The sequence below is a fragment of the Nipponia nippon genome, unplaced genomic scaffold (assembly GCF_047370975.1).
Source record: "Nipponia nippon isolate SJK-2023a ecotype South Korea unplaced genomic scaffold, ASM4737097v1 scaffold_1, whole genome shotgun sequence".
In the NCBI taxonomy this organism is placed as follows: Eukaryota; Metazoa; Chordata; class Aves; order Pelecaniformes; family Threskiornithidae; genus Nipponia; species Nipponia nippon.
In genome coordinates this window covers 132,107,059-132,129,689 of record NW_028262290.1, presented here as the reverse complement: position 1 = coordinate 132,129,689, position 22,631 = coordinate 132,107,059, and the positions used below count along the sequence as shown (strand labels likewise).

Sequence of the window (22,631 nt, the reverse complement as noted above, 5' to 3'; positions counted from 1 at the left end):
AAAAAGACCATCGTAACAGGGATAAATATGGGGGCTGAATGTCATCGTATTTTGGAAAAAAAAACCCCAACACACAACAGGTTATCCTTTCTGTAATAAACAAATTACTACATTATACTTATGTAAAGACTTAAAAACAACGCATATCCATTCAAATTGTATTTATTTAATTACACTGTAGTGCAAATAAGTTAGGTCCATATAAACTCCATTTTGTTGTATGTACAACCTATGTCATTAGCAAGCTGATTGAGCCACCTGGTGTAAGTGTCCGTCTCATCCTCTGGAATGTACGTATCTTCAGACACTTTCTCTGTCCATCAGCTGGTTCTAGAACGGGACCGCCACATCCTTCATCCCCAAAGTAGACTGAAAGGGGAGGGGGGAGGAAACCAAAGTCAGATTTGCAGCATGTACTTGTTTTTAAATGGATATTTTTAAAACACAAGTCTGGAGGAACAGCCCTGTAAATGTACAGAATAAATGATAGCCCTCCAAATACTGAAATAATGCCACCTTTAAAATAAAATCTAAGCCTACAGAGCATGAACATGTGCCCAGAAAAATGAGCATCCGTAAGCTTCGGATTAGACCAAACACATGCTTCTGGTATGAAATACATACTTTACACTGTGCAGAGACACACTCCATGGACCAAGGAAAAAAGCCTCAAACTGCTAGTGAAGCTTAACATAGAAACACTGTCAGCAAACAAACAACTCCAGCAAGTTAATTCTTAAGACAACAGAAGATTTTACTGAAATTGTAACATGATCTTGACACTTTTTTTTGTTTTCATATTTTCTACTGCTAGAAGTAGATCCCTTGAATTGTTGAATCCTAAAAATGGGATTTCTATACATGGTAACTATGTGAAGCTAGAAGAGTTACTATATGACTTTGCAAACAATACAGTCCATCAATTATTTCTCTTAGGAATACCTGGTTCTGCACAGTAACCAAAGTTACTTCAAGAAAAATAGAGAGTCACGCTTTCTTCAAAACTTTATTAGTTTGACCCATGGAAGCCCTCCAATAAAACTTAAATACCACAAGAATTCAAGTATTACTAATGCCATGACATTGCAGCACTAACAAACAGTCCCACAAGAAAGAGGCAACATGAGCAAATGCACTTTGCTTCATGACAATGACTAATATCGAAGGATATAGCCCTTCATTTCATGCAGCTTTTATGCAGTGTTACTACCATATTTGCAAAGGCAGAAGGAGGCTGGGTTTTGTTTTAAATTTATGCTAGAAAGCTAAGAAGTTATTCCTCAGTGCAGAAACTTGCATGAACCAGCTCTACAACACATTAGAAGGGCAGCTTCCACTCAAAAGGTACAGGAAGCCCCCATATATTAAAAGTCATGCAAGATTAACAGAAAGGCCCTCCCAAGAGCTTGTGTTTTGCTATCTTCTCATTTGGATTCCTAAAGAAACAAGAACCACGACCAACTATGCTTTCACCCTAAACAATTAAAAACAATGGATGAAAACAACCTTCGCAACTGTTGCTGTCCAGAGATAACACCCAAAATGGCAACTATCTGCACTGGGTTTGCATGTGTTTGGAACCAATACATACCTCCAGATAGTTGGCTCAGGCATTCCAGGATCTGCACCTCTCTTAAAACCTGAAGTGAAACATACATTATGTACATATATATCAATACATATGTGCAGATTCCTACATAGTTAGATCACTATCAAATTATTCCAGCCCATTAAATTGCAATAAAGAAGAAAACCTACTGAGCAGAGAACCGTGATTCATGAAGTTGTGTACTAACCTGAATAAAAAGTGCACATTCTTATCAGAGTTAGAAAGCAGAGAGAATAAATACAAGTGTACTGTTTTATAGATATATTTTAAAATTCTTATCTGCATCTTTATCTGACTTAAAATTCAGGGACAACTAGCTCTGTGTGATGGAAGAAGTTACCTACCCTGAAGATCAAGACATACATACCTATACGCACACAAACACACAGATATTAAGTGTTGTTCAGAAAGCAACCTAGTGAGGCGGTGTCAACAGCGATATCTGTCACTGGTATAAGCGAGCACCTTGAGCCCTAACAGGCAATGTTCTGCAATGATATCTGATGCAGAACTTAGACGTAATATTTCAATAACAGTTCACTCAATTGAGGATGACAGAATTCTAAATGTTAAATCTATGAAATCTAAAATCATCTACTTTTACTGGCACCTTTTGAAAAGCTACCTAGTACTAAAGCTTGCACAGAAACAAGATGTTTGTCAATCTACTAACACCCAGGAAAATGAAAGGAAAGTTAATTACAAAGAGTTAATCCACAGCTAATGACTCAAATACAAATTCAGTAAAGCAAATGTATGCTAGAGAAGCAATTGAAGATTCAGTGTATGAAATATCTTTGCCCGCTGGACTGTAAATTAAAAGTCTTGAAGCACAATCATGCAATTGATGCACTGTTCAACGCACTCTCTCCTACACTTGCTATCTAGAAATGGTTGTTATATGAAAAATATATTACTTCCCTCGTTTACAGAAAATAAATAATTAATGTCAGCTTGCCTGAAACATAGGCCATGAAGGTTAATGGAAAAACTTCCATTAACTTCATAGGCACTGGGTTAGCTCTTTGATGATAACCTTGTGTGATTTGAGACTATTAAACATCCCAACCCACTTTCTTTGGTTGCCGTACTGTCCAGCAAAATTGCTTTAAAATTCATGAAGCTGTATTAGGAGTCACACTCTGTGTGTGTGAATGTTTCTGGCTTTCCCCCTAGTACTTTTTCCCCCCCTAGTACTTTTAAATAAGCAAGCCAGGTTTAACAAAACTGCACTGGTCTAATTTACCTACGTAAAACAGGGGCAGCCACTTCAAAGCAAGTTTAAAAAAATACAACAAACAAAAAACTGACCAATGACCTATAATTGCACGTTCACATACCAGGCTCCTTCGTACATCCCCTGAGCATTCCATCCTGACCTAGAAAGCCTTTCAGAGAAAGTTAAAAGCTCAAAATTTCTAAAGTTTCCTTGCCTGTGTTTAGTTTAATGTGTATTTCATGTACACAGGGGTAAATACAAAAATTTATCTTGAACCAGTGACACCAAGGACTGTGTAGCCTCTTGCCCTTCCACTGCATCACACCTTCCCTCCCAGATTCAAAGGTAATCCCAGTACAAAGAGGTTCTTCCAATTCTACAGACTTTGAGTGCACATCATCTCCAAATGCCTTTGGCAAGCAAAGGTGGCAGCTGCACATCTGCTTACACTTAATGTCCTTTCACTACAGCAGACAAACTGTAAGAAGGCAATGTAGATGTGGAACAGCACACTTATTTTCTGGAGGTATGAAGTTAAACTACTACAACTTAGTTTCTCACCGCTACGTAACAGAAATATACTAGGCACCCTGATATTAGTGCAACTGTAAACACAATAAGATGGCTTTATATGACTTGAAGTAACTTATTTAATTTCCTCTGGTGTCCCTCAGAACAGAGAGCATCTTTCCCATGTTCATAGATACTGTCACAAAAGTAAAATCAAAACAAAACTTCAGCAAGAGCAAAATTAGGTCACAAAACACTGCTGAAATTCCCACCCAAAAATTATAAATTTAAAATAATTGATGAACTAAAAATGGGAATGTAATTAAACTTTAAATCCAATACTGCCAATTATTTTTTTCCATAGTGTTTGAAGTGACCTCTTGTACTTGTAGTTCTTAAAGCATGTATGTAACTGTTGAAGAGACCAACTTTTTTCTGATTGTTATCTATTATGTGAACAATCAAAGCTCTTCAAATTGGACATTGCATTCCCCTCAATTAATTAAAACAACCTATCAGCTTTGACTGTAAACACATCAAGCTCCCAACCCTCCTTCACGTTTGCATTCAAGGCAGAGATGCCTGCCTGTTTTAGATGCTTTTCCCAATAGGCCCAACAGAGCTGGGGCAGCAAGTGAGCCAGAGGAACCGCAGGGATCGGCCTTCCTGGGACCCCTCGTCATAAAAGAAGTGAACAAAAGTGTCAGGCCTATTGCACACATGCGTACCCTAAGTAGGTCGGGCTCTTTAGCAAGGACAGCTGATGGCATGCAGCCCAAACTCAGCGGGAGAACCACCGTATGGTAGGGATGCCCAGCCAGCCCCGTGACAGGAGCAAGCCAAATCCGTCCTGGGCGCCAGGCATGCCATCAAGGCACCCCCTGAACGCCCCACAGCAGCTGGGAAGCAGGAGCCACGCCATTTTGGCAGGGACTGTAACCTGTACCTAGCTGGAAATGCAACCTCAGCCGGGGGCTGCCGACCCCCTCGGCGCCACGAAGCAGAGCTCCCGGCCGCAGACAGCTTTCTCCTCACGCACTGACTGCAAGAAACACACCGGCCAGCCTGCTCCAGCCGTCAGACACTGAGGCACGATTAAATCGCAGCTCCGTTTGCGGTTAAGCGGCTCCGGTGCGCGCTGAGCCCGGCGCCCGCGGCGCTCCCCTCAGCAGGCGGGCGGGCGGGCGGGCAGGCGCAGGGCGCGCTCCCAGCGCGGGAACAGCCTCCAGGAAGGGAAAGGGGCTGAAAAACCTTTTTGAAGAAGAACAAGCACACAAACACGCACACAAAACCACCTCGCAGTTCCGCGACCCCTGCCCTGGGGGCCCACGCCGGGGCCGGGGCCGGGCCCTCAGCGCTCCCCCGCCTCCCCCCGCCGCGCATGCGCGGTGAGGGCCGCACAGCTCCGCTCGCCGCGGCCAGCGCGCGGCAGGGCGCCCCTCCCCCACGCACGTGCCCTTCCATCTCTCCCCCCCCCCCCCCCCCGCGGCAGAGAGAGCGCGCGCCAGGCGGGCAGCAACGGCTCGGGCGGGATGGGGGGCGGCGCGCGCCCCCGGCCACCCCGTCCTCAGGCTCCCCAGCGGCCGCCGAGCGCCACCCCCGCCCCGTCCCCCGCCCGCCACTGACCCAGGTAGAGCACGACGGGGATGAAGCCCCAGCGGATGGCGAACTGGCCGCCCTTGAAGAGCTGCTGTAGCCGCTGCTTGGCCTCCTTGCTAAGCTTCGGCATTCCGGCGGCGGGGGAGAGAAGAGGAGGAGGAGGAGGAGGAGGAGGAGGAGCCGCCCAGCCGCCCTCGTAACGCGGCGGCGGCGGGCGGGGCTCCATCGCGCCGCCGCCGGGCTGCGGGGCGGAGACACCCCCTCGGCGGAGGCGGGGGGCGGTCCTGCCCTAGGAAGGGCGAGGAAATGGCGGCGGCGGGGCTCCTTCCGCTCGTCGCCGCCCGCCGGGCATCGGCGGCCCGGAAGGGCTTGTGCCGCGGCGTCGCGGCAGCCCCGCAAGCCAAGGGTGAGGGACGGGGGGCGGGCCGCCGCCATCGGGGCGTTTGTTCGAGGGTGAGGGGCTCACAGAAGCTGTGGGCCTTCTTCCCCTGCCTGTACGACCTGTATGTATTTATTTGTTTGTTTGTTTGTTTGTTTGTTTCCCGGAGCTGTCAAGGTATGCGTACGCTCTGTAGGCCGCCTTTGGAGGCTAGGAAGTGCCTTTTGGTAAGTGAAAGGTAGAGATGGAGTGATAACAAAAACATTTCTAGGTGAAATTGGAAATCCCTCTCTGATACCAGATTCTGCAATGTGTTTGGTCTGTGGAAACACAGGGTTCCGGGAGTGAAAGCTTGACTAGAAATATGGGGAGAGGTGTGCTGGTTTTAGACCTAAGATCTAAAATGTGCCAGTACAGCGCTTAGGGCTTCTTGTCCTTACAAAGTCAGAGCCCGGATAAGTACTGAGGCACTTTCCTTTCTGACTAATAAATGAGTGGCCTCTGCAAAAACCCCTTGCAGTGCCCTAACCACCTGTCTGTGTCTGTGTGACACCACTGCTTGGGACATCTTGATGCGTGATGTCTGTACCATTGACTCAGCCGGTTATGTCATGTCTGTGCTACGTTTTCATTCTTTCTCAGGTAGTCTGCTGCCTTTTGCTGTAATGCTCGATCCAGGTCTTCAGGTTCCTAGTACTGCTGATGTGGCGCAGTATTATTTAACATTGGCAGTCTATATCACGTCTGCTAACTATATCAAACTCTTGTCGTAGTTTGGAGAGAATTTAATTGCATATGGAAACTCTGAAAAAAGTCCTTAGAAATCACTCCTTGTGACAGTGCAGAAATCTACTCAGTTTTGTTCATAATCATAATTTACTGACGTGGTTAAAGCTCGGCATGTTATGTATTGGTTTGCCTAAGGCAATTACTTGAACCTCTGTAGCCGTTTTGTCGCATTAAGAATAACAAAAGGTCAGTGCTTTTAGATCCAAAAAGAATCCAAGGCTATAATAAGTATCGCTTATGCAAATACCTCATTTCCTCTTCCAGTGTGTGGATGCCTGCTCTGCCATTCCAAGGTGGTCAAAATATGAGCTTATAGCTCGCTCCTTGCTTTCCAGGTATGGACAGGTAGCAAACTGGAAGCCACATGAGGGATTCTGGCAGCCCACAGCTTGTTTTTGCCGGAGTCTACCAATAATCAAAATGTGGGGGATGAAAGAGTATTTTGGTGATGTGGTGGCACAAACGTGCTGTCATGTTACAGAATGCCTAAACAGCCTTTACCGCTCCATATGCACTGTGCTTTCATAGGCGTTAAACGCGTTGATGGGATATGTCGGTATTTCTAGTGATGTGACTGGCACATATCTAGTGATAAGTAAAGCTGAGGCTTAGAGTTCGCGAGTGGCTTCTTTATAAACTGAATAGCTTCTCCCTAAAGAAAGGTAAGGCACCAGTCCTGTAGTTCATCCGCAGATGAACATTGGTATGAAGCTTGGACTGTGAGCCTACGCCTTCTCCAAAAGAATATGTCTTCATGGCAAATGGCATGTGACTCAATCATATGTCATATTTTATTTATACATTCTCAGCCATTACAGGCAACAAAATGTGCTCCAAATAATGCCACATAATAATGGAAGCACGTGTTGTGTCAATTGACTTCGTAAGAGCTAGTTTTGCTCGGTCAAGTTTTCGAACAATCTGTTTCAGCTTATCACACTCTTTCTGAAGCAGGTAAGCTGCTGGGATAGGTAGAAAAATACTAACTAGATATCTCCATTTCACTTTAAAAATAAAGTATTCCCAGCATCATCTTGCAGGTAGGGCTTTTTCCAGTTCATTGTTTAGCAATGAAGATAATGTTACTTCAAAATAGTACCTCCAGATTAATGAAACACTTTCAATAACAAATCCAGAATTTATGGAATGTACTAATGAAGACTTTTCTGTGGCAGTCTTAGGCAACTAATAATACAAATAATTCATCCATGAAAGACAGCTGCCTCTCAAGTGCTGTTTGTCTGTTGCTTTTTTTTGGTTGGTATTAAAGGTGAGTTTGTACTTACCAATGTGGTCACATATTCCTACTTTGTCATATCTGGCCTGGTACTTATACATCAGTGGATTGCTGTATTTCTGCTCCTGAAATTGAGTACTATATAACTATTGTTAAATTATTTTAGGGCCAGTCTTCTATTTGAGCTGAGAATTCTAACTTGAAATTGAGGTAACAAGTCTTTCTGTCCATAGGTTTGCATTAGCTTTCAATTTTTTCGGTATATCACTGTTGTCAAACTTTTCAAACTAGTACTCATGAATAGAATTGTACAAACATTCAAAATGACAAATTTACTATTTGCACTATTGAACAAGTGTAGTGCAAGAGGCACATTCATTTGTCAGTAGTGGCTTGTCATACTGAAAAGAGAAAACACCCAAACCAATGAACCTTCTTTTCTGACCCTTGCAAAGGAAGAGAAGTGGTTGCTGCAGGAACCTGTTTTACAGCAGTTTGTATTAAATTGATTTTTCCTTTGTAGATGAAACCAAACCAGATCTGTTTCCACAATGTAGTTACTGTTACAGCTTGTTCTTTCTAAACATACAAAACCAACTGTTCATTACAGCACACAGCTTGTTAATAATTTCTTACAAAATACTACAATAAAATGTGACCCACTGTATTGGAATTAAATTCAAAAGGCATTTTCCTTAAACTTCTTGTAATTTTAGCATAAGTGGGATTCAGAAGTTCAAATGTACTAAACAACTGATTGAAATGGTTAAACAGCTCTGTCTCCTTTGAGTATAAATTGGTTTAACAGTATCACTTGTGATACAGTATGCCCTTACTGTGGATGTTCTTAAGAAAGCGTATTCACAAAAGTGTGCCACGTGTACCAGCTGCTTATCTTCTTCACACATCAAGTCAAGGAATAATTTTCAGAGCACAGAAACTTTCCTTGATGACTCTCATTTTTCATATCTGCTAATGCTAATATTTGACTAAAAGCTTGCAGGTTATTTCCTTTGTTTAACCATAGAAGCCAGGAAATGAATAGCAGGAAGATTATTGTTTCTATGCCCCAGTTCTCTTGCAAACAAAATCAGTGCTGTGGCCTAGAAGAGCATAAGTGCATGTGTTTTGTATGCAAATAAAACAAAGTTGATTCTGTATAGCTAATGGCCTAAATTTATATAGTGTTACAGACTGAAGCTGAGAAAGGATATCTGTAAGCCAAGAAAAGTGACTGGAGAACCGCACTTCTTCCATCAGAACACACCTCCATAGTCTCATACTGTCCAAAGTATCATATTTGCAGTGAAAAAAAAATGAACACCACAACCAACAAAACCCCCCACAACTAAACAAACAAACCAACCCCAAACAACACAAAAAAAACCATTGTATGCCAACAGTACAGGTTTGTACTGACTGACCTGTACTAACAGTACAGGTTTGTACTGACTTTCCTGTGCCTTTATTTGGCTCCTGTTGCACCTAGGATGTTAGATGGTCTGAGAGCTCAGCAGTCCTTTGGTAAGCTGGTGACTCAGCCAAAGGGTAAAAGAGAGCATCAGTCATCTTCCCTGCAAGTTCAAGCTGGTGGGACAGCACTGTTCAAATAAATGGAATGTTGAAAATTGGCCCCTGAAAACAAAGATGCCTATGATTGGGCATGAAACAATGAGCTGTTTTGAAGGGAAAAGTAATACCCAAAGAAACGGGTACTGTAAGAAATTGAGGGAGGCAGCTTTGCCTGGAGAAGACAGAAGCAGGATGTTGTGGGTACTAGTTCATGTTTATAATTTATTGTGGTAACGCTTCCATGAAGGGTATTGGTTTTACTTGAATTATTTTTTTTCCTTATGGCTCATAATGAAGACAAAAACACTTGGAATGGTGTATCCGTTAAATAAGAAAAACAAGAGCCCCAATTGCTGGGGTGACAAAAGAAAATCAGTAATACCGTATTTGTTGAAATTTTTTTGCTGCAAAAAACCTCTCTGAACTTGTTTTGCCTTGTAGTTCATGTGATCAGCAACAGCAATATAATCGGAAATAAAATTGCAGATGTTTTATCTGGGACAACAAGAATGTGAATCCCTACTGTTTTATTACCTTGATTAGCAGTAATTCTGCAAGTGCTGTGTTTTCATAGCAAATAAATACCACTAACACTCATTGTAAACCAGCCAAATGTTTCATTTTTTTATGGGTGAGGGAGACATGACTGAATCACTTAAGCATCAGTGTCCGATTCAGGGAAATAACGTCGCCCGGTCTGATGGCTTTAGCTTGTCTTCGTTGTTTGGTGCAAAGGGTACATTTCAGGTCAAAGAATTCCAAACCTCTAAAGCTTTATCTCAACACACCACAAAGTAAAGCCACGTAACAGTGCATGCAACTCAGAAGGCTGAAGAAGGAGACAAAGTGAAGTGACATATTAAAGTCTTGTGAAAAATCACTGTAAACTCTACATAGGAAATCCCTGCAGACCTCCATTATGCGTTTACCACTCTCGCTTTTGAGATTTCTCCTTCAGTTTACTGTCAAGAAACCGCATTAAATTCATCTCCTTGGGAACAAAGTTTGAGTTTGACTCTGTTTAGACGGAACTTATATTTTGAAGATACTGCGGTAGATATTTCATACTTGAAGATACACCATAAACCAGTATAAACAATACAAGAACATAAGCAAGACGTATGTAGCAGATTTCCCTTACAGGCTGAATCTTTATGATGTCAGTAAAAAAAACCCAGTAATATATTATGACTAGACATTCTATTTCACTTTATGATGATGATTACATTTTTTTATTTTAATCGTGCCCTGGTAATGATGGTCCTTTTCTTCCATTCCATTTTAGCATTCCCGTTCATTTAGTCTAATAAATCCCAGCTACTCTGCAGTACTACTGGTCTGGGAAACGTTCCTTGTCAGTTTGTAGAGACCACATTTCACAGAGAGACAAATAGAAATGGAAAGCAGTGCAGTCAAAATAAAAAATACTAAGGCTGTCCGATTATGCCATTTGGGAAATGTCAGAATTCTAAAATGTCTCTTTCCTGACTGTTGTTAAGACCTAGGTTACTTGGAGGTGAATGTGTTTGAGTTTTTGCATTTAGCATATTTTCAAAACAAACTTGGAATACAGAGCAGTAATGCATATAAAATTTTCTGTCCACATTAGCATCTCTTTTGTATGAATTTCTGAGTGATGCTCGTTGGCTGTACTCTGGTGACTGTCTGATACAGGATATTTCCAAGAAAAGTGGTATTGTCAGATGCCTATCTAGAAAATTAGTAAAATGATCAGAGTGGTGAGGAAAAAAAAGCAAAGTGTAGTAGTTTTGTATACTCAATACAATAACTATACAATTTATTTAAAAATAAAACAAAACTGAGTGGTAATATGGAGTTGAGTGCAAACACAGTAATAATGTCATTATTTTTCATTACAGCTCCTGAGGCCAGTGAAGGAGAAACAGCAGTCTGAGGTGAGACAACATTCAATAAAACCTCAGCAAATGCTTTGAGACATCTTGGGGGAAGAACTGCTGTGGTGCTTGAAAATTGAATATTACCTGCTGCACAATTTTACTCGTTTGAAACTTGACTTTCCCATTCTCCCCATCTTCTTTTAATAGTGAAATCGAAGTGTTATATTTAAAGATACTGCTACTTTTTACCATAGGTAGTTCCTCTAAAACACAACAGTTCTTAAATGAATGTTTTTGTGATTGCAGTACTTGGCCGAGGATGAAAACAATAATCTGATTCCTTGAATACTTTCAGTGATACGCAAACATCTGATGGATTAAAGGATTTTCTGAGGCCAAAACTAATATCCATATTTATGCATTCTTTGTTTTTAAATTAAGTTTTTTTTTTTAGCATCTGAGTAGTGAAGGTTTTGGTAGCTCTAGGAGGATTTTCCTCTGAAGATATTTGACTGTAAACCCTTTATTTGTCAGCGGATCTCAACTAGATTTTTGTTGCTGAAGGATATGTTGTTACAACAGCACACAACTACAAAGATTTTAAAGGACTTAAAAGATGCTTGTTTTAGCCAAATTTTTACTATGATTGAAACAAGATGAGGAAAACAGTGAGTACACTCTGATTGCTGAAACAATCGTTGCTCTCGGTATATTTGTTTTTATACCAATTGTGACCTTAGTACATTGTATTAAGGTGAGGCAGCCATGAAACAGAGAATGTAAGTCTTTGCAATCAGGTGACAGCATTGCACATGAAAATGAAATATTTCTGTTTGATACAGAACACAGAATTGGAGCATTTGAAAAATAAGAATTGTAATTATAGCCATATGCTGCTTCCTCTTCAGTGAGCATTTGTTGTAATAGTCTTTCTTAGCATCCATCTACAAAAAATACACATGCTGCTGAAACAACTTTTTCTGACAATGAAATATTTGAAAATCGTAACTGACTGATGCACAGCATTCGCTTCACTGATTTACAATAATGATTTTGGATGTACTCTTTCAGATTTTACAAGATAAATGTATACAACAGCAACAAGCTACTAATTATCTCCTGGTTATAAGCAAAGAAAAAACAAGTAGTAAAGCAAAAAGAAAGACCTCTGAGTTGAAATGTGCCAGGTGGATGTGGAACAGGTCTGTGTGGGTTTTCTGCTAGAATGTGAGTTTGTTCTGGTTGTTATCTTGAGTCACTGATTAAAAAAACAAAATATAGTTTCAGTTATTGTGTATATCCCGAAATATCCTTTTCCTTTGGTGCCTCCGAAACAGGAAGGATGTTTGTTAAAATTAAAAATTTTTTTTTAAGCTTAAATTAAATTAAATTTGAATTTAGTATAGCTTTAATTTAGATAGACTTTAAAGCATAACTTGAATTCTTACATCACAGATAGTCTAGGTTTTAGTTTTATCATTATAATAGTTTTTAATGACTCATAATGCAAATTACAGAGTTCAGAGCATAATAGGAAAGGTAAAAATATGTATATTTTCAGATCTTGAATAAGCTTACCCAGTCAACGAAGTAAATTTGTCAAGTATATGTATAAACTGAATCTCTCTCAGTATATCTAAATGTTGAAAAAATTAGTTAGATAAACTGACTGTAGGTGTTAATTTACCTTGATTGTTCACTGTGGGTGAATTCACTTCAGAAACTTAAGGACAAACCTTTCGTCATACTCCTAGTTCAGCGTGGCCTAACCGTGACCAGCAAGGTGAGGAGGAGTTCACACCTCCTCTTGCCAAGCTCCATCAGAATGCGTTGCACGAGCGTCCCACTAAAGGTGACATCCCAGAAAGAACTCTTTCAGAACCTGAAGTTGAGCCAGTATTAACAAAAGTATCAGCATTTATGTCTCTCTTTATTTTTCTCGTTTCAGTAGTTTAGATTTCACTGAAAATTCTTTTGAGACCTTCAGCACAGGGAAGATTAGAATCAGTAATTTAGTATTATAATAAGGAGTAATTAAGGCCTCTCATAGATACCAGAAGATGATCAAGGAAAACTCTTTTCTTCCTTTGCAAGTCTTGTGCGGTGCTATCAGGATTAAATGAAGTGCAACTCATGGTTTATGAAGTTTTTACTATTCTATTAAAATAGAACTTAATCTCTTAAAATGCTGTCCCTTTTGCCTTTCATACATAATTTCTGTCCACACTTTGTCTATTTTAGCGTAATCATATGCCATATTTAGCCCAGACAAACATTTTTAGATTTTATGAATTTTAAACTATTGTCAAGTAGACAAGCAAGTGTGTCTTCTCTGTATATTGACAGCCTAAGTCACATATCTGTAAGTTCATCTTAGACTCTTTCCACTAACGCATCGAACACAATGACCTTTCAGGAAAATATCTATCCATGTTTCAGTGTGGCAATGCTGCTGCTTTTCAGTTAGGATTATCACAGAGCTCAAACAGTAATCTCCTAGAAGTGCAGCATGGCAGTCATTTTAAATACTGGTTTTTTGGACTCCAGTGTAAGAGAGTGATTTGTAACAGTACATACTGGAGTGATTAATGAGATTTCTGTAAGTTTTTGCATAGCTTCCTACCTAAAGGAAAAGAAAAAAAACAGTAAGGACAGATTAGTAGTGTGCCTTTCACTGCTTCCTGTAAAATGTTTTATGGACTCCTAAAGTTTTTATTTTGAGTGATAGTCATTTCAGCAAGAATTTTAGCAGATGCAGAGGACATTCAAGGAGCTTCTGAAAGTTCCTTATATTCTGCTTTATAAAGTCTGTTAGGCACACTTGGCACAGGCTATGAATCTGACCCTGATTTTCAAGCGTTTGAAAGGTCCAAGTAAAATGACATTTCTGTAATACTTCTATTTTTTCCCTTTTTTTCAAGTTTATGTTAAGTACACATCTGAAGAAACCACATTTTACTCCTTTGTTTTAGGTTTAGGTAGCAGTCACAAGAGAATAGATGCTGTTAAGTGTAACGAAGCATGAAGAAGACAAGATAAATGAACCAGAGGCTTTTCAGCTTGATCATATCCTCCAATGCATAACGGTACAGATATTGAGTTCCAAACACAAATGTCACCTTGGGGTTGAAATCATGCTAGATGAATCTATATGAGTAAGTATAACTAAGATAGCTCCCCCCCCCCAACTACCTTCCTACTTTAACTATAGAAAGGAAGATGAGTCCTCCTGAGTTAAGAGATGAGTTAATTGTGTGTGGGATTTGTGATGGAAAGTTCTCTCTAAAATTAAAACAGTAATAAAAGTTGTTCTTCTTTCCTTTCACACATTAGGGGGAAAGACTGCTTCTAGTGACAGAGTACTAGACTAGACTGATCCTGATCTCTTTGAGGACTCCAGTACTTGACTGGTACATATAGCACTATATATTAGAATCGTTAATTGTATCATAGCAAAATATTTTTCTGTAGTTTTTCTATTAAATGTCTTTAAAACCATGTGCAGAATGTTACTTCCCATGCTATACATTAGTACCAGCAATTCTGAAATGAATGATATGCTGGTGGGCTTTTGAAAACCTGAAGAACAAGAATCTGCCAGGGAGCCTAGATGGGACTTTAAAAAGAAATTTACAAATTATTTAACTACTGTTAAAAAATTTGAAAAAAATGCGGACTAAAGGTCTCAATTAATAAATTGTATCAGCTTCTATTAATTTAGTTCCTTCACTTCATTACAAAAAGACACTATTGATCCAAAATTTATTAGCAGTGTTTCATTAAAGCCAGTGGAGGGCAGACTTGAATTGGAAACTATTATTGCTCCTTCAGTTACTTGAACTTAAAATACCAGATAGTCCCTCGAGCTCAAAGCTGATGACAATCTCATCACTTCTCTACTATTCTAATTACACTTGTGCTGGATAAGAGCTTCTTTACAATTGCTGTTTGACAAAATGAGTGTTTTGCTATGTCGCAGTAAGAATAGTGAATGTTTAAATAAAGATGCTAATATGAAAGTGGATAAGTCAGTGTATTAGCAGCTGTGTGTTATTCACAGGGGAGAATCCACACTACTTAATAATTAACCATGTATATCTTAAAATGGTTTTTAAAAGCTAGTGAATATCATTATCCGCATTTTATGGATGAAGAAACTGAGGAATAGAGTGGTAGCCTTGCAAGTTACACATCTAGGTGACCTATCAAAATCCAGATTTCTGACATCTAGTCCAGTGCTCAAGCATATCTTTTGCACAAATAAACTCTGACATGTCTAAGTCTTGCAAACATTGTGGAAATGACGGCTAGCAGCCCAAACTGCTGAAGCTGAGGAGCTTACACTAATGTAATAGGCAGGTAACCTGACAGGCAGGTTGTAGCTCTTGAGAAGAATATTCTCCTCAAGATGATGGGTGGCAGTCAGATCAGATGGCCAAAGATCTGCATTAAAAATAGTATTTTGTTATTAAAGTTAGGTTGTACTCTTTCCAAGGCATGAAAAGTCTTTCAGTGTAGACCTTTAAAGCCATTCCAATCTCAGTACTAGGAAATGTATGGTTAAAAAGTCAGTTTGCATACAGGTGAAGGATTAAGATGCTAATAGACTGTTCCTCCCTTCCCTTCATCTTTAATTATGAGCGTTTCAAATTATGAGAGAAAAAATGGGTTTCTTATTAACTCAGCAAGCCCACCCTATTTACTGTACCTGTGGTCAGTAGCATTCGAGGGATTAGTGTGACTTACCATTAAATGCCCTCCTTCATTGACACTTAAGTTGAATAGGTAAACATAATCACTAATTTTCTTTGATGAAATAAATCTATTTCATTTTCTTTATATGCTTAGGAGGTCATTACCCATTGTAACAGCTTTTTAAATTATAAAAATACACTGAATTTTTAATCTATAAACCTTAGTGTAAACTGTTCTTTCTGTTTCTAGAGAAGACTGGAGGCATGCTGTTACAAAGCTCGCCATTCCTGAGACTTGTATAAGATACACCACAGAACATTTGGTGCTGCATATTGCAAACTCCATTTGTACAATGAATGAGCACATTGCACAATGCATTTTTCCCTTTTTTTCTTACTGCTAATTTGCAGTAGACATTTGTTGATGGTGGGAATTAATCATTGGTTTATATGACTCCAATGAAAAGGACCGCATTGAAAATTATAAATTAGAATGTGAATGAGTGGGCACTTATAGTTTGGACTCAAATGCTGTATAACCTGTTACTGTGTTACTCATTTTTGGTGTATTTCCAGACAAATCATGTTGAAATAGGAGCCAGAAATATCTGGCAGTGATTTAAAGTAAATTAAAACAATGTGGCAATTATTCCAAAACTTGTTACTGTACATTTAAGCAATGAATTTCAGGTTAACCTTCAAAGAAGTCCAGAGAGAGATGTGCAGGGAGGGCTTTCAGACAGCCTATTACTGACTTTTCAATTCTATATTCAAGATTTTCTAAGTACTGTGTGAAGATTTGTAAGAATAGATTACAGAAGAGTCCACTTTGAGTTCCTTCAAGATTCTTGATGATACTTTTAATTTTACACCTCACAAAGAGCTGACATCTCCAAATAGTCACCACTTTCCATAACTCACAGAGGCCTGAAAATGCAATTATCAAAGGGAAAAGATTAATTTTCTCTTCTGCAGAAGGTAAGCTCTCCTCTTCTCAAAATAACCACTAATTGAAGGCATTTATTTACGGACTAATTTTATAGTAAACCACTGTATCCCTTAGCTCAAGAAGAAGCAAGAAAGATAACGATTCAATTAACTAAAACTGCTGCTTTGAGAAATGTCGTTCCCAGTCTCAAACTTCTTTAATTCATGCCTAATTATACATTGCTACCTATAAATTAAAAAAAAAGAAATTCATACTCCCAGGGCAAATGCTGTGATTTTGGGAAGAATACATACAATATACCATATTTTGAGTCTAAAATTGAACCTTAATTCCAGTGTAGCACCAATGCCTTCCAGAATTTTTTAGACTTGCTGTATTTCAGTGTGAAGAGGCTTTAGCTCTCTTGTTTAATCCCCTCTCTCAGTCTCTTGCAACAGTGCTAACCTGTTCTTCATTCTCAGTGCAGAGGTACAACATACTGGAAGAGCTACCACATTCTCCAGCAAGAGAGCAAAGGTGGGGGTTCATGGGAAGGGCAACATCCATCTGCCCCCCCCAGGTAAATCTAAGCCTATCTTCCCAGCTTTCAGGTGTTGTTTTTTACCTTTTGCTCCATGGTAGGAAACAAAACTTTCCATGGTAAAAATCCCTTTATATTAAAACCATAGATAAATCCACTCTGCACTCTTGAAGTTTTTTGACAGATAACTTGTAAGCTGTAAACATAAAAATCATGTACAAATAGAAAAAGTGTTGGTAAAGCAATTATATAAAAGAAGGTGTATGTGAAAATTAATGTTCAAAATGTCCTGAATATGGCGAAAAATGAGAGTTCCACTGCACCAGTTACATCTGTTCAATACATGGAGTTAAAGGAGAGATTTACTTTGTTATTGTTACCTGTGTTACTGATTAAGACTTTCAGTTAAAACCACTATTAAGGGGAAATAAGCCTGAGCTTTTGGGGGCGTGGCAAGTTTTTCCTGCTGGAAGCTTCACAGGTTTACAGCTCTACCTCCATCGTGATCTCTTCTTACACTCATCCTAGATGGTGTATATTCTCTTTTGTTTCTACCCAACTTTCCCTTTTATTTGTAATATATATGTGAAATGTTAAAAAAAAAATTATTTAAGAGCAGTTGAGATACTGCTACCTCAGAAGCACGGCACTGTTACGTACAGTTGTGTTTGTTCCGCTGGGCAGGCCCAGCTCAGTTACAGAGGGAGTTGCAGATAATGCAAAATGTCTTAGAGCAGTAGCTGTTGCCATAGGCAGATTGGCCAAAAGCCTGTTGCTGTATTTCTTTACATGGAAACAAATGGATAGATAAATCCTGTCTGAATAAAGAACGTGACATTGTTGTGTGCTTGTGATGAAAAATAAAATAGTATTTTATTGGCAAAGTATACTTAGTTTTGGATTAAAAAAAAGAAAGAAATTTGAATATGGCATGTATAAAGCTTGTACAATTGTATATGATCAAAATCGGCTACTCTGGTGATGTACTTTCAGAGACGGGAGTTTTAATGGCAGTGATAAGATACTTCTCCGGAAATTAAAGCCTGCTGCTGTCAAGTTGCCAGGACCCTTAAATGTGTGCTCAAGGGTCCTTCTCCCTTTTAGTAAATTACGCGTGTTTATACTTGCTGTCACAAGTAGCAGAAAAACACCAACGATTGCTTCCATGTTTAGAATTTTGTGGAGTCTACGACCTGAAAGCAGGCTCCGCTTAAATTACCTGAAACTACTGATCGCTAATCTCATTCTTGACATACTTCAGCCTCCAACAGCCTGCTGCAACTTCTGTTACACCGCCTGGGAATCTACGTCTAGCACTTTCTTTTTCTCCCCAGTTGGCTCCAAGCCAGAAATACATCCATTTGCACAAATGCTCCTTAACCTTGTTCACACCAGTTTTGTTTTTTTCATTTTTCTTCTTTCTCCCTCTCTGGTTGTTGTATGCTTTTATAGTAAATTCAGTACTTGCGGAGTTTTCTGTATCATAAACCAGTGGTTACGATGCATTTTCTAAACTGCTGTTTGTTTCATTTTAAGTGCACTGAATAAAATTATTTCTCCGTTGTCATTTTATGGGCATCTTACTGTAACGTAGGAGTCCTAAACATTAATGCATCTAACCAGCTTTCTGATAAGGTCGTATTCTTCCTACTCAAGAGGGCATGAGGCCCAGCTGGTAGAGGAAGGCTTTGGCATTTGTAGAGTAACCAGCGCTTTTGAAGGCTGAAAAAACATTGAGGCACAAGCATTTCTCACCAGCTACCTGGCAAGTTGCAGCGTCCCTGACATCAAGAAATGGCTTTATAACTCATTGGGAAGGTGGTGCTTGCCGCAGGAATGACATTGATATCCAAATTAGCTTGTCTTAAGTTGATTCTGAAGAACCTGCAGCTCACACACATACCTGTATATACATGTGTATTAACACTTATGCATGCATTGTATGTATGTAAATGTACATATACAGTACAGAACCGTAGGTGTATCAGGATTAGTTTTAAATGAGCCAGCTGGGATATCAATACCAACACCATTACTGAGCATAGATGTTTATACATGCATGTATCTATGTATATACACATACAGCGAACCTCCGCTGCAGCTTGGAGGTACTCAGTGTTTCAGCTACCTAGAACCGCATATGCAAATGTTTGGCATTAGAAAATGAAGAACATTTTGATTGGAGTGATTAGGTGGATACATAGGAGTTCTGTGGCAGAGGCAGGAACAGATAGTCCTGAATTTTCCGATTCCAGTTTCCACAACGAATTAAAAAAAAAAAAGTCTTTCAGGCACTTACTTACCTTACAGTTGCGGTGAGTGCTATACCAGAGTCCAGTCCAAACTTTGAAAAAGCCAGAAAGTGTGTGGTGACAAAAATAGTCGAGGATCATGATGGCATGCTTGGTCGGGAGCAAGGATTCTACGTTAAGATTGCCCATAGGACAGTCTGTGGCATCTCTTACTGCATTCTTCTGTGGGATCTTAACCACATTTAACTTCCATTTTTAATTGGATCTCAACATTAGAAAAAACCTGCAAATTCTAGCTTGTGTTAAATTTGGTTTATCTCCAGCTGAGATAAATCCATCCTTGCAGCTTCCAGTCCTCCGGGGTGTCCAAATACCTGTCCCAAGAAGACATTACTCTGCGTTAGAACCCGTGGAGTAAACTCTTAGATCAGTGAAGTTTTGTTCTCTTCAAGGTATTGCATCACGCATTTGCAATTTTTTTTCTCCCCTTAAGGCAGCTGGAGTTTCCCCTCCATCCTGTTTAACTGCACCTGTGTCCCAAGTCACTGGCACAGCAAACACATCTTAGCCCCGGTGTCGCAAGCGAATCCAGTTACGGAAAGAAGAGCGAGGTTACTAAGAGAACGGGTTTTAAGATTCTACTTCCAAGTAACACGGGTTTTAAGATTCTACTTCCAAGTAACAGCTAGTAGCTAAAATAGGGCTAAAAGCCAGGAGCGGGCAGGCTCCTACTGGTCAGTTTTCAGTTGATCAACATTGTTTTTTAATAACTAGCTGCAAAAGACTAATTAGTGACTTCACTGTGCTATTTCAAAGCGTCTAATGCTATCATGTAGTAGCAAGCTCTAGCGCTGGCTGCTAAATGCCGACTTGCCCCTCTTGACTCCATACCCAGCACTGCTCAGGACTAGCAAACCTCCTCCGCTCCGGGATTGAAGGTCAAGCCAGGAGTTCGCCTCCTGTCAGCAATAACACATAACTCTCATTGCTGGGCACAGGCAAGAAGATCTTAAACCACGAATGGTTTGCTTTTCTCCCACTAACAGTAAATTTAGAGCGGTAACTTCACGACACCAGTGGGAGCGGTGTGTTCAAACCCCCCAGTACGTGTCACGGGAAATACACACTGTCAGTTTCCCATTTACTATTTTGGCAGGCACAATTCTGTTGTTTTTCAAGCTGTTTATATTGGCCACCTCAGTGTTTTAATTATTTCACACCTGCTTCAGCATTTTAATAAGTCTGTGCTTCAGCAGAGATAGGGGACAGACACCACCCCCACCCCCACCCCCACCCCCCCCCGATTTTTCAGTTTTCTCTCACTGAATATGATACCTTAACATTTACAAGCTTCATTTACATTTCAACAGAGCATTCATCTGCGTGCTGTCAAAGACTGTGTGGCATTAAATGATATATTTTAGAGAGATTATAAATCCCAATAAAAGGGGATCAGGAATATCTACAGCAGGTGTAGAGATTTGGAACAGAAAAATGAAGGCTGGTATGAATGAAGCATGAATGGAAGTGCGTGCAAGCACCGGCAGGAACAGCAGGATAGAGGGTTAAAAGAATGGACTGTTTTGTTAACACAGAAAACCATTCCCAGCAGAAAAATTAAGGAATTGCTCTGTTTATGTCAAGGCCAAAGACCTGCACTTCGAAAACAGCCACAACACAGAGGACCTGTCAGCGAAAGACTCGGCATCCTGACCCCAGCAGGGTGGTAACAGGGCTGCGGCATCAGATAGGCCTCGCCTCTCCTGTTAGCCCCCCAGGAACACACACGTGTTGAAAACAGGGAAAAACAGGCAATGGGCAGCAACCTGGCCCATCATTTATGGAGAATAAGGTAAGCAGGATTCTGAGGTAGAAGACAACCACGTACCAGCTGATGCCTCCTAAGGGATACGAAAGATCTGTCCAGAAAGAACTTTGCTGTCCCCCGCCGAGGGGAACCTTGGGGATGTAGCGAGGGCTCGGCAGCTGGCACCCCTGCTCCTCTGGGTCAAACAGAAGCGATCCTGGCCACGCCGCCCGGGCTCTCGTGTCCTGGTGCTCGTGAATATATGAGTGTCGGAGTGTGAATGAATTAAATCTATAGCAGAATGAGGGGATAAAATCAACTTGCTTAGAAATTTTGTGAATAAATACCCCCTTCCCCTTTTGTAAGACCTCACACCGAACTTCCTTACACTAATTCCTCTGTTACAGCAATTCCCCAGTTATACGAATGAACAGTCATTCGTGTTGAGGACCATATCAAAACTCCCCCACAGACAGAGGGGCAGAGATATTCATCACTTGATCTAACTCGTGATCATTCCTAGATGAGGCATAATAACAAACTGTATGTCAGTTTATCGATAAGTATATAGATGATAATTTCCTCCCATTTCTTTTCTAAATGCCTGGTTTGCTCAGCAAAGCGGGACTTTGTACAGCATTTCATGCCACGGAATTTAAGTTTTTCTGAGGACACACATGCACTACTGGAGTGAAATAATCATAAATCATAGTTGAGTAGTTATTGATAAAGAACAGTTATTCCGTGGAAAGCCACACGAAAAACAAAAGGTTGTAGAGAGACTGAAGGAGGAAGGATGAAAAAGTCTGCTTTACATCCCTAAACATTAATTAAAATTGGGAAATAACATGTTGGCCTGAGACGAGGATGATATGGACTTGGCCGAAGTCACAGTATGACTCGAAGTTGGTAGGATGCTTGAACACCCCAACACCCCACACTAACCTGGATCCGTAGTGCCAGAGAAAGAGACTGCTAGAAGGGCTCAGTTACAACGAGGCTGGGCAGTAGCATGCAGAAATGGAGACTGGGATGTGTTGTTTCCTTCACGAGCTTTGACAGGCTTCACATATCAAGTCCTCTAAATGACAAGGTTAGGGCAACAAACTACACTGCCTTTTGCACTCCCCGGTAAAAACCTGGGGGAGAAATAAACATCCTTGTCCTTCTCTCTCACCATAGTAGCATTAAAAGAAGCTACAGTATGTACATCCATTTAGCTGTAGTATATGTAGCTTGTGCTCTTGAACTAGTCACCCAGATGTCAGCGAGGCTCAGCATCCTTGTGTTAAGTACTGCAAAAGCCATCCTCCCAGAGGACTAACATTGGATGTTACCTGGGAGCCAGCTGTATTTGATCTTAGACACGTATCACAAAAAGAGCTTAGATGTTTGCTCTGACACAATTATGTATTTATTCTTTCAAATTCAGTTTGGGCTTTTGCAGAAAGCAGGCAGACTACTGATAGCTCACCAGCCAGTTGGCTTCTGCTGTCCCAGAGGTGACCACGAGCTGGTCTTTCTGAACGTTTATTGGCAGTATTACCCTCGCTGGTTTAGCCAAGACTGACTCCCTCACAGCAAGTGAAGGAAAAGAGGGCAGGCGCTATAAGGAATTGATGCTACTTAGACATCA

At 40.4% G+C, this 22,631-nt stretch overlaps 2 protein-coding genes and 1 non-coding gene across 17 annotated transcripts; 2 read left to right on the top strand and 1 right to left on the bottom strand.

Moving 5' to 3' along the window:
- Positions 1-146: 146 nt before the first annotated feature.
- On the bottom strand, positions 147-5,288 carry TOMM7 (translocase of outer mitochondrial membrane 7). Its single transcript, XM_087773445.1, has 3 exons — positions 4,965-5,288; positions 1,592-1,640; positions 147-369 (listed from the first exon to the last, which is right to left on the bottom strand). The coding sequence occupies exons 1-3, from the start codon at positions 5,161-5,163 to the stop codon at positions 354-356; spliced, it is 264 nt and encodes an 87-aa protein (XP_087629571.1). The 5' UTR covers positions 5,164-5,288; the 3' UTR covers positions 147-353.
- LOC148057621 (uncharacterized) lies at positions 5,205-16,369 on the top strand. Of its 15 annotated transcripts, none has more exons than XR_015707967.1 (5): positions 5,215-5,343; positions 5,486-5,543; positions 10,795-11,441; positions 11,845-11,975; positions 12,528-13,967. XR_015707967.1 is itself a non-coding variant. In XM_087773385.1 (5 exons), exons 2-5 carry the CDS (start codon positions 5,496-5,498, stop codon positions 12,727-12,729), a joined length of 417 nt encoding a protein of 138 aa, XP_087629511.1. In that variant the 5' UTR covers positions 5,215-5,343; positions 5,486-5,495; the 3' UTR covers positions 12,730-13,967. The 15 variants fall into 15 exon arrangements, 4 of the variants coding, with proteins under 4 accessions (XP_087629511.1, XP_087629488.1, XP_087629496.1 ...); XM_087773385.1 differs by having other exon boundaries at positions 10,795-10,830; XM_087773362.1 differs by having other exon boundaries at positions 5,224-5,343; positions 5,494-5,543; positions 10,795-10,830.
- LOC148057622 (small nucleolar RNA SNORD93) lies at positions 11,084-11,171 on the top strand. Its single transcript, XR_015700182.1, has one exon. It is a non-coding gene; the product is annotated as a small nucleolar RNA SNORD93 (small nucleolar RNA).
- Positions 16,370-22,631: the final 6,262 nt, after the last annotated feature.

What these genes read in the sequence shown, in the direction of transcription:
- TOMM7 (XM_087773445.1), bottom strand. Translation starts at nt 5,163, where the DNA reads ATGGAGCCCCGCCCGCCGCCGCCGCGTTACGAGGGCGGCTGGGCGGCT. An exon ending in CCCCGTCGTGCTCTACCTGG is followed by an intron (nt 1,641 to 4,964) that starts GTCAGTGGCGGG and finishes GTTTCACTTCAG; the next exon opens with GTTTTAAGAGAGGTGCAGAT.
- LOC148057621 (XM_087773353.1), top strand. Translation starts at nt 5,244, where the DNA reads ATGGCGGCGGCGGGGCTCCTTCCGCTCGTCGCCGCCCGCCGGGCATCG. An exon ending in AGGAGAAACAGCAGTCTGAG is followed by an intron (nt 10,831 to 11,844) that starts GTGAGACAACAT and finishes GTACTCTTTCAG; the next exon opens with ATTTTACAAGATAAATGTAT. An exon ending in GCCAGGTGGATGTGGAACAG is followed by an intron (nt 11,976 to 12,527) that starts GTCTGTGTGGGT and finishes TCATACTCCTAG; the next exon opens with TTCAGCGTGGCCTAACCGTG.